At 37.8% G+C, this 11,617-nt stretch overlaps 1 protein-coding gene across 1 annotated transcript; it reads right to left on the bottom strand.

The window, feature by feature from the left end:
* Window positions 1-20: 20 nt before the first annotated feature.
* Window positions 21-10,594, bottom strand: LOC134194342 (transmembrane protein 87A-like). Its single transcript, XM_062663268.1, has 22 exons — window positions 10,496-10,594; window positions 10,040-10,124; window positions 8,079-8,170; window positions 5,658-5,756; window positions 5,548-5,568; window positions 5,279-5,479; window positions 3,270-3,351; window positions 3,149-3,210; window positions 2,765-2,857; window positions 2,686-2,713; window positions 2,561-2,623; window positions 2,399-2,495; window positions 2,248-2,341; window positions 2,113-2,190; window positions 1,918-2,026; window positions 1,792-1,850; window positions 1,631-1,734; window positions 693-760; window positions 568-632; window positions 453-511; window positions 351-381; window positions 21-296 (listed from the first exon to the last, which is right to left on the bottom strand). The coding sequence occupies exons 1-22, from the start codon at window positions 10,592-10,594 to the stop codon at window positions 255-257; spliced, it is 1,731 nt and encodes a 576-aa protein (XP_062519252.1). The 3' UTR covers window positions 21-254.
* Between the last annotated feature and the right edge of the window lie 1,023 nt (window positions 10,595-11,617).

The raw sequence follows: 11,617 nt of genomic DNA, 5'->3' as shown, positions 1-11,617 counted from the left end.
CAGAATCCACAACGTGCATCCGAAAACTTATGCATCAGACGGAAATTACCGTACATCAGAGCCGACTCGTGCAGTAGCTATGACTAAAGCAAAAACCTTCCATCAAGATAAGCAATTCACATTGTCATACAACTGCTCTAGATCAGCTATCAAGTGTCAGCAGGAAACTACAAAGCAAAACTGTTGTCACAACTGTATGTACTTGTCACTTCCAGAAGTCATCAGTCTTATGTACTTGTTACTTCCAGAAGTCATCAGTCTAAGTTTGACACTTCATACTTAGTTGTCATTAGTACCTAACACAACAACATACACCAAGGTGCAAACACATTCTTGAAACAAACACAAACTTCATCAGAATCCAACAAACTTGACAAAGCCCTACAAATTAAGATTAAAATACCAAGACTGATAATGTATATGACGTGTGTGAAATGCTACAGTATGTATACCCTTCCACTCCACTGGTTGGGATGTGTTTCTCGACTCGTCGAACAAAAACATCCTCCTCCTATTGAGAAAGCATCAGCTGAAAAATGATTTCGACAATAAAGTCACAATATTTACGTCTGAATCAAGTCCAAAAGGATCCTCAGAATCACCCGATTTCACATTACGCAGTCTCATGCCCTCTAGTTAACAACATCAAGTACAACTGTCTACAAAAATTCACTGCTCTGGACACAACTAACCAAAAGCATCTGAAGGCATTTGCTCATTGTCATCATCATCCTTGTTATTGACGAGAGCATAGGAATACCTGCACAAACAAAAGATAACCATGATTATTCATGCAGATAAAAAAGTCAAGACATTTCAGATCATCAAACTTCTCAAAATGTCTCTATCTAACTTGCACTATTGTTTCAGTTATTCTTATTCTGTGAGACATATCTTGTAACAATACACAGTTGTGTTGTATTTGGGTTGATAAACTTCTTTCAAGAATCACTTTCAGTTTGTCTACAAACTAGCTGATTAGAACATTCTTTCCTATCAATTTTTCTTCTTTTCAAAATTGTTGTATTTATATCTAAAATCATTTTGCTATTACATGTCTATAGTCAAATTAGACAATCAAGTATTTTGTTTGCGTCAGATTACCAAAGGACTACACAGTTCAGAACAGATTCAATAGTGTTACATAAAAAAATCAAATAAGATGTGTTGAAATCTTCATGCAGTTGTCACATACAAAGAACCAAATCACTTTGTTCTTAGCTGCTGGAAATCACCATCATATTCTTTGTCTGGGCGCAATAAATTGCTATTAATTATTAAGCATTGAAAACAGCAAATGCAATAATCTTCATTAACATTGCACAGTGAGAAAGGAAGCAATAAGAAATAGTGGACAAATACCTATTTTATGATGTCTTATTACAAGATCAACCCTGATCTGTGTGTCAAATTCATGACAAATGATAATCAATGTCACATTTAGACAAATAAAAAGACAGATTAGCACAAAGAATAACAAACAGACAGACAGACAGACAACAAACAAACACACATAGGAAATAAACTTAACTAAAAACCAAACCAACATTATGATAAACACAAACTTGTAAAATAATGTACATCATCATGCACTCTTCCTTATACAAATTATTCTTCGAATAGTACACACCTTGCTGCATTGTTGGACGGCCTCCAAATGATCATCATAGCGAGCAACAAGAAACAGAACAAAATAGACCAAAAGCCATCTTTCAACCAAACCCAACCAAAATCCTAACATAAAACTTCATAAAACATACAAAGAATTGCCTATATAAAAAACAAAGTTACGTTCACACAGCCACCGGACACAAATATCCACAGCTTCCACACAACAAAAACAAGTGAAACTACAAAAACAAAACAAAGACTATAACATCACATACATATCTGAAAGCTTATGTACAAAAATATTACCTCCAGCACTAACTAGTACGGCTACAGCAAAATGCTTGTAAAGTGACAGTTTACTGGTATTGTTACGCACTCTAAGAGCTCTCATTGTGGCAACTAGAGACCACACAACCTAACAGCATGTCAAGAAAACAACCAGGAGAGAATAACACTGCAACCAAACTAATAAGACTCTATTATGACTCTTTAAGAGGATACCCACCAACAGACACCAGCATCAACCAGATACACCAAACAAGACGCAATCAACTCGCTTTGGCTGTCTTTATTCATCGCCTATATTGAGTAAACATGTGTGAGAAGATTCACACATAGAAACATGCACAGATATACATTGGTAGCATCCAAGTAGCTTTCTGTTGAACAAAGAGTAAAGTATACGATACCAAGAAGTAGAACTTTAGTCAACAATGGTCCTAAACGTGGCCTACATACAGCAAACAACCTAAAAACAATAGAGTGACAAAGAGCATTAACAAATTACCTGACAATCCCAAAGCCACTGCTAGCTATAATTATGAGTATAACTGCAAGTGTTTGTTTCAGACACAATGTCAGCTGAGCAATGATGATCAGATGAGCTACACATATTATTTTCAACAAGTGAATTAATTTATAAAACAACATAAAAGTCACAGAAACTAACATGATTGACCAGTCTTATTTATTGTGTCATACACAGACAAGAAAAGGCAGTTGTCAATCAACCCTGTAATCAAAGCAAGCATTCAATATACAATTAATATTTTAAAGACAATGATCAAGACAGACCCAATACAATGAGAGCTCCAATCCAGTACTAAGAACACCACCATTAATCCATTGACTTAAACATGTTGGCATTGATTACCTGAATTCTTATTAAGTCTTTCCAGTTCATTGCCATCAGGATAATCCATGCAAGAGTATAGATGCAGTAGATGCCAATCATACCAGCATATAACTGTCAAACCAATGAGGTAAACGAGAAAAAGAGCAAAATGTGTATGACAATATACATACATTGACTACACAGTTATGACACAAGACAACACACGAGAGCTCTTGTCACTCAACTAACATACACGTGCGAATACAAGGCAAACTGATAAGACATTAAAGGCATACAAAAATACAGCAGCATACAAGAAGTCACTGAGCCACGTATTCAAGCATAATATAACAAATGCATATAAACAATGTAGATATGCAAGACAAAGTATAACGAGATGCATCTGCATGTAAGTACACTGACCTGCCATAAAGGATAGTCAGTAACAGACAAATAACCATGTTCGTTCTTCATGCTCACCACAACTAAACCAACGACTCAAATTGAGAGCATACCAAACTGTAAATTGGTAGTGTCAAGCTACCTTGACCGCCAAGAGTCTTCTTGCTTTGACCTGTAATGTTGACTTCAACCACATATAGAAATATCGCATCGGCAGTATATATCTGAAAACGATATTGATTCAATCTGCAAGAATAACTGCTGTTTGTGTAATGACATGCAAGTGTGCACCTGTGTTCATCATGTTAAAGCATAAATCAGGAACATATTATTACATTACAAGTAGTCAACTTATTATAGACAAACACATGAATTTATTAATCTAAACAGATAAATCAAGTTTGTTAGCAAACAAATTCCCTTTACATAGCTATAGATGCAGAATGAACTGAGCTGTAGTTTGCAAAAAGCACGTCTGTAATGCTTGTATATCTGATTGAAACATTGAGCTCAAGCAAACCCTTCTGGGAACTATTTCATTTCATCCTTATCCAGTGCATCAAATAGTTGTCAAAAAGACACTCACACTGTGTTATCTAACCTAGACACCAATACTACTATAGTACACTCTTATCCTATACCGTATTTCTGCACATTTAGCTGCATGCCAGTATAAGTGAGGATTACCAGAAACTTGCTTTTCGGACTCTGGTAACGATACCAGCATGTCGGTATAGCGCGAGGGAGTGCCGGTAATGGCAAGGAAGCAACTACACATGTGTGGTAATTGTACTGCACATGCGCCGTAATTCAATTCAGTGGCAGACGTTGACCTAAAATTGCAGCTTCTCCCAAAGCCCAGCTAGAGGAGAAAGAAGTCGAACAGCCAGAAGATATCAAGAATGGATCTTTTGCAGTGTTGCAGAAAGTCTTAGACAATCGATAAAAAATAAAAAGCTAGTGGTACTACGCAAGTACGACGAGCTTGGTGTAAAAAACGAAGTCGCCAGGGAATGTGGAGTCTCGTCAGTGCATACACAATTGGGTTTGAGCAAACAGAAGAATGGGCTGACAGATAAAGAAAGGAGGAAGCCGATGAAGAAGGGGAGGATGAAGACAGAGAAACATTATTATAGATAGGGTTAATTATATACTACATTTAGATGAGAAAAGTATATATCTTAGTGTTTATGTATGTAGTTCAATCAATATCTAAGAACGGATGCAGCATATACATAGGCATGGGAACCGTCCAGTCTACAGGGAGGTTGGTCAAATCGTCCCTCTTTCTCCAGCACACCTGCCTGTATACACCGGGGTATATACCGACACCCTGGTAATCCCCAGCTCAAACCGGCATGCAGCTAAAAGCACGAAATTACGGTATTATATGAAGAAGTCTACAATCCACATACAGCAAATGCTTACACACCATCAATTATTACAACAGCTAAGCAGTAAGCCTTGAATACATGTCCATTTGTTGAACAGTAGATATAGATACCCTTACAAATACAACATGCATACACTAATAATGATAATGCTAAAATGGTAAAAGTAGTTGGTTGCATAAATCATCACTCAGCTGACCATAGAAAACAGAACAACACTATCCAAATCCCATTTTATAGAAAATATTTAAACGATCGTTCAGTTAATAAGAGCAAACAAACAGTGGTCCACCAGCACTCCATAGTAACAAACAGGTATCACTGTACTGTATTCTCTTGATTACCCACAACATGAGTAAGCCCCAAATCCCTACTTTAGCCAAGGCTCTAAGGTTTTCACACTTCTTAGTCCTTAATTGGTAATAACTGGTACTTTCCACAATGACTGTTTGCTCAATTTGCATCTATAGAAATGTTGACATTCTTTAACTTGCACATGCCTGTCAACCATGTGTTGAAGATTTCGATGACTCAGATACTGTATAAGAGATTACGTTTCTATATTTCAATTTTTAGGCAGTGGTGGTGGTTGCAACATCTTGTTTAAATAAATCACATCCACAAATTAACAACTTCAGCTGTCAATTTTTAATAAAGACCCCATCCCATACTTGACGATTGACTCTGGCCACCCATTGGGGCGTAGTAATTTTAAAAAGTATGCAAATATGAATCAAACATAACAGTGATTCCAAAGTACCTCATCAACAGTTGATGATGAGTTGCTCTCACTACCCCTTCTCTTCCTAGAGCTCCCAGGAGTAGATTTCCTTGCTTCGTTAGTATTTGTTTTTGACTGACTAGTTGTGGGAATCAAACCTACTGTAGCTGAAGAGGTCACAGCCGGTGCTGCTGTATTTGTCGGCATCTTTGATGCTTTCGTAGTTGGCTTTCTTGAAGGCTAACAAGCAACCAATTTGCCATACATCAAATGCAATTGCATAGTGAAATCGATAGTACTCTCACTACCTGAGAAAATGAAACCGAGGCCTAACACAAATAGCAAACATTAATTACGGAAGTTATAATACACATAACTCAAGACATTCAAACATAACAGTCGAAAATTGCACACTTACATGTACATAGTGCATGTGTGTAATTGAGCAGTTGTGAATAAGCCTGTTACCACTTGGTCCAAAGGTCACCACACCTTCTTGGATGTAGTTCTTCTCTGTCTGTAGGACACAGGCACACATGAAACAAATAATCACAGCTGCATTAAAGGGTATTAAACTTAACAAATATATTTTTCAAAAAACTATTGAAATTAGAGATTTCTGAACAGTTGGTATTCCTACAACCATTTATGACAGTGGAACAAGTTGCCTAGATAACAGCTAGCCATGAAACAGCCCGTCATCTAAACTAAACAGTCAGTCAAACCATAGAGCACACAATGACATTAACATTAGCCAGACATAAGATAACTCGTTCTTATAACTGATCAATTATGGCACCCAAGTAATGCAATCGACTTCTCTGGCATCAGCCTACAAAACCCATAAAAATGACAAAAAACGGGAATATGGCGAACGTGTGAGAGAGATAGAGAATGCAACTTTCACACCCCTAGTTTTTGCAGCAACTGGTGGAATGGGAGAAGCATCAATTTTTACAAGAGAATAGCTGAATTACTATCAATCAAAACAAAGAAGACCTACACTGAGATCATAAGAATCATCAGGTGCCGTCTATCGTTCAGTCTGATCCGTTCAGAAACTTTATGCATCCAAGGTAGCAGGTCGGCAAAGCACAGGCCCTTCCGTCCAGAAGAAATTGACATCAGCAGCAGTGAGGTTCGCCTCACTGAGTAAACTGATTTATGATAGAGTAGCAAGTTTCTGAGTTTTTTTAGAGTTTCTGTGATTGCTGTATTATTGACATGGACAATATTTTAAAATATATCACGTATTATAACAAGTAATGTGTAGTTACAAACAAGTATAAAAACATTTTGAAAAAATGAGGAAGATGTACGGTTGCCGTACAGTATGAAAAAGAATAGAAACAAAACCATGTAGGGTGTGCTGTGAGATCATGAATTCACTCATACACACTGAGCAATACATCATCCTTACATTGCATTGCATTTCTAGACATTATGTGTTTTATACATCAGAGAAAATGGTGCAATGTATGGATGGTCTACTGCTCAGTCTGTATGAGTGAATTCATGAAAGATGTCACAGCACACCCTACATGGTCTGTTTCTATTCTTTACATACGTCAACCCTGCATTTTCCTCATTTTTCAAAATGTTTTTATACTTGTTTGCATTCTTTTTGGAACTTCTTTAAGAAAGTAAAGAAGTTTATTGAAATATAGGCTGCTCTGAAAGCTCCTCGTTTCTTTTTAACAGTGTTGTAGTCAGCTCTTAATGCCTCCTTCTTTTTAGTTGAATCTAATCTATAGGCTAGCTGCAATGAAAGCTTCTCGTTACCCAAGGCCAGGATATTAATCGTTTCCATTGAGGTAAGGCAGCCTTTTTTCACAAAGTAGAGTTCGATTGTAATTTCTATCCTGTGCTCTCCTTTTTAATGATGTTATAGCTAGCTTACCAATGCCTACAGTTACAGGAAAAGAAGAAGACAAAAAACGTGTTTCTAGACAGCAATAAATAGACAGGAATCACTTAGCTCAAGAGATTCAACACATTTTACCTCCAGACAACTTTGCAACGATTCTAAGACTACATCCAGATTCAGACAGATTCCATTCTGGGCGTAAAGATTTGCAGTAGATGCATTCTTTCATTGCGAGGCAAAAATGCCGCCATTTTGCTGGATGGTGTAAGCGAGCAGATGTACCAGCAATGCGAAGTGGACATTGACGATAGAAATCGACACACTACCCATAGCGCTCGGTGCAGGAAACGTATAAGTTGGATTTGGTGCAAATGTAATCAGAATTTAGAGAGAAATGCTAGCACCGTATAGTCGGCAAGAAATCATTGATCGCTGGAAGCATTGCGGAGGGCAACGACACATACAGTCTACACGGGACAGGTATGGGCATGTGTTCGAATGAACTGAAAAGGTATAGCATTTGCATTATCAAAAAAGTTTACAAGGGGATCAGTCCCTCAAAAAGGGGGCCATTGCACTGCAATGACAAATTTTAGTTGTCCTGGACCTGCCCTGTTGCGAGAACAAAGGTTTGGCAGAGAAATCAGCTTTATAGTATAAACGGTTGATACTGACTACCGTTCTTACAGAACAACTGAACAAAAACTCAACCCTACATACCAACAATGCTACTGTGTTGGTGACATAAATGCATCTGCATTCTCTCTCACACATGCAAAGGTGTACTGAACACACACATGCACACACACACACACACACACACACACACACACACACACACACCACACATACACACACACACACACACACACACACACACACACACACACACACACACACACACACACACACACACACACACACACACATGTGCACACAGTATATCAACAATGTAAACCAGACTAAAAATACCATAGAATCCAATTGGAAAGCACAGGGAAACCTTGAAACATGTAATGAAACCAACATCTCCACAGACGCAACTTCATCAGGGCACTTAACGTCTGCAAAATACGACCAAAATTACATATTACCCTAAATTATCAAAGACCAAGCCTCCAAGAGGAATACAATAGAATAGAAAACACAGACTTACCACCAAAATAACTGAGCAACTCCAATTCTAACATATTAAAATAATTTTATTTATTTCATCATATTCAACTATTTACACAAAACCATGTTATTGAAGTTAAAATATTTCTGCTTACATACTACAAGCACAACTTTAACTGTTGAAGTAATAGGTCCCTACGACAGTGTTATACAACAGAAACTTGAAAGCACAAGCAGAAATGAATGCAAATCTCAACAAATAACAGTGTGCAAAATAGTCTTTGACTGACCACCGGATATCGTGTCATGTCAGTTTAAAATTTACGGACATTAAAAATGTCTGATCGGGCATTCCAATTATGGCAAATTATATATATGTATATACATATATATTGATTTACACAGTAGGTATATACTGTAACATGCATTCTTGCCGAGATCAGTTGACACCTGGTTGAGAGCAAAGACCTTGAAACACCTTGAGAAGTGTAGCAATGACACGTGCAAGTGAACGTGTACGCACACAGAGCTCACCCTACTAGATATACAAACACAAAAACAAAGTGGTTTTGGTATGGGTGGAGGCGTATGTTTTCCCATTCAGATCTAGTTGAAGACCACATGATGGATACTGCAGTGGATAAAATTAATCGATGACAATTATTATCTTGGGTTGTCGCAGTGATTTGAGGTTGGTACACAGTGTCCATGTATTTCTGTGTTGCTAAACCAAATCTCTTGGGATACACTGCATAAATAGGTCGACAAAAGACACTTGCCACTACAGCTAGCTCGAGGATGCCTGACCAAGTGCCAGCTAGGTTTCATGGCTCAATCTACAAATATATGACATTTGATAGTAAACCCCACCTGAAACATTACCAAAAAAAGTCAGACTAGTGGCCATGCTCATTGTTTGAGATAGCAACAAAGAATGCTTTCATCGCTTCCTGTGACATGCAAACTCCACCTTGGCTACAAACCCATCCGCGCAAAATTCTGCATGCCCGTCAGTTTAGAACATCCTCTTCATCTGCATATGCGCCATACTGGAAGACTTCAAAACTGCAATCGTTCCAAGAACACTATGCTACGCTTGTGGCAGTCTACATACGTTCTTCAGTGACTTCGTGCTCTTCTGTCAACATATAATCATCTTCAAGTTCTGCTAGAAGGCAGAAAACGTTGCACACAAGTATAGTATCGTTGAGTTTCCTATCTTACCACGTCACATTACGTACACGTCTATCTACGACACGTGGCAGTCTGCTGCATTTTGTGTGTACGTGGCACGCACATACAGGATTTGACACCTGACACTATGCAACCAGACAAACTGCACGTATGGCTTGGATGTCTGCATTTTTTCGTGAGCAAACTCCGGAACAGAGTTTGTTGACATGACATTGAGATGTGCAAGAAATGTGGGTTGCTACGGGATTCCACTACTGACGCTACGCCACCAGACAAAATGTCCGGCGAAATCACAAGAGGCTGGACAAAAAAGTGAGCCCATGCTTTGTATTCCAATTGCCAGTCATTGGTCTGGCTAGGGGCACAGTTGGTTGGTCCAGTGGTATTAATGTAACCCTAGCGCATGCACCCTCGGGCTAATGAGAGCAGCTAGATGTTGCATTAGACATATGAATCTATTTAATTACATACAAAAGATTCATTAAAATGCACAAATAAAATTATAAATTACAATTACATTTCTATATTAAAACCAAATGCACCTTAAATTGAATGCTACCAATATAAAACATACTTTACAAATACTGTACATACTGTACATTGCAATAAATATTCAGACACACCTTGTAAATACACAGCAATTGATCCTCCATTTTCTAGTGCTAACGAGTTGTTTACGAAAGCATGAAACTGTCCATCTTTTCCTTCCTATAGTGAACAGCAACACACCAACACTAGCACACATTTCTGTAGCACAGATCTTGTAATATTTATGCAACTAAATTAAGAAGAGTACTAAAATTTAATATTTGAAATTTCAATAATCTTCTGTAGTTTCACAACTTCAGTTATCTGGCACAAAAAAATTAGATGGACGACTGACAGGACATACGGGACAATCAATAGCTCTATTCGCATAATAACTTACTAGTCTAGTATAGAAAGTAGTATAGACTTAACAATAAAGTAAGGTAGACTATATAGAGTCTGCTCATGTAGTTACGTAAGACTGCCATGGCCAAGTCATGCAAACGGCGCCAGCACATGCAGAGACATCCGTACAATTACATTAGCCTTACAAAGTCCCTCTTCTTGACTCCTAGCAGAGGAGAACTAGAAGCAAACACGAAGAAATGCAACCAAGTTATGAGCCGCAGTGCGCCAAGAAAGTTTGCCATTACGTCACTATTACGTACGCATGCTCAGGATCTCTCTGAACTCCAAAGCCCAACACGGAACAAGTTTCTTTAGTAACTTTACTGTATTATATGGTCTTGTAAGTAAATGTAACTGTAACTACATAATTCACATTGTTTTAGTTTTTAGATCGAAACAGACTGGCGAAAGCATATTGTCAAGCATAACGCGCGCTATCCAAAAGTGTTAGATCACGTTAGTCAAAATTTACAATATTGCATACAATTATACTTGTCAATTACAAGGATCGATCCGGCATTTTTAAAAAAGGGTTTTCATCATTCATTGGTTCATGATTGACGACTACTGGTAAGATGTATCCGTAATTTATCTATAATTAATTTATTAACAGAGGCACTTCGGCGTCGGTTTCATTCCCTTTATTCCAAAATAGATATCAACAGCATGTAAACAGAAAATGCAAAAGACAAACCAAACTAAAAAGTGTTTATAATGCAGTTCCTAGGAAACTCACGGATCAATGCAACGTAATCTGTGGCCAAGGCTTGATATTTATCTGTCTTGAGTTTCCGGTGTTTCTCTGATTCATCTTGACTACAACGTACTGGTTCACAGATTTGACAAACATTTCAAATTACAGATTCTAGAAAAATCTTTAGAAAGATACACGTACACTAAACTCTCCAAACATTTCTTGCCCGAGGACAGCAGTTCATGCACCCTCAGTAAAATACTAAAGTAGCCGATAACTACCGTATTCCGGAAATAGTAGACAAGACTACATGTAATACTATTTTGTTTCAAACCGTAAGCTAGACTCCACACGATATTTCAAGCACGGCCTTTTATTCGAGCACGGTCGAACGTACGGTACAGTACCCCAGACTGCTTTCTGCACGTGGTGAAAGGAGAGTCGGAGGAGAGACGAAAGCAAGTGCATTATTCAAGTTAAAGTTACCTAAAAGGCTAACTAAAAGCTAGTATTTACTTTACAAAAATAATAACGTATTTATTTAAGTGGTATAATTAAAACCTTATAAATT

The sequence above is a fragment of the Corticium candelabrum genome, chromosome 18, assembly GCF_963422355.1.
Source record: "Corticium candelabrum chromosome 18, ooCorCand1.1, whole genome shotgun sequence".
Classification (NCBI taxonomy): domain Eukaryota; kingdom Metazoa; phylum Porifera; class Homoscleromorpha; order Homosclerophorida; family Plakinidae; genus Corticium; species Corticium candelabrum.
Note: the sequence above shows the minus strand (reverse complement) of the source record. Positions and strands in the feature narration are given on the sequence as shown.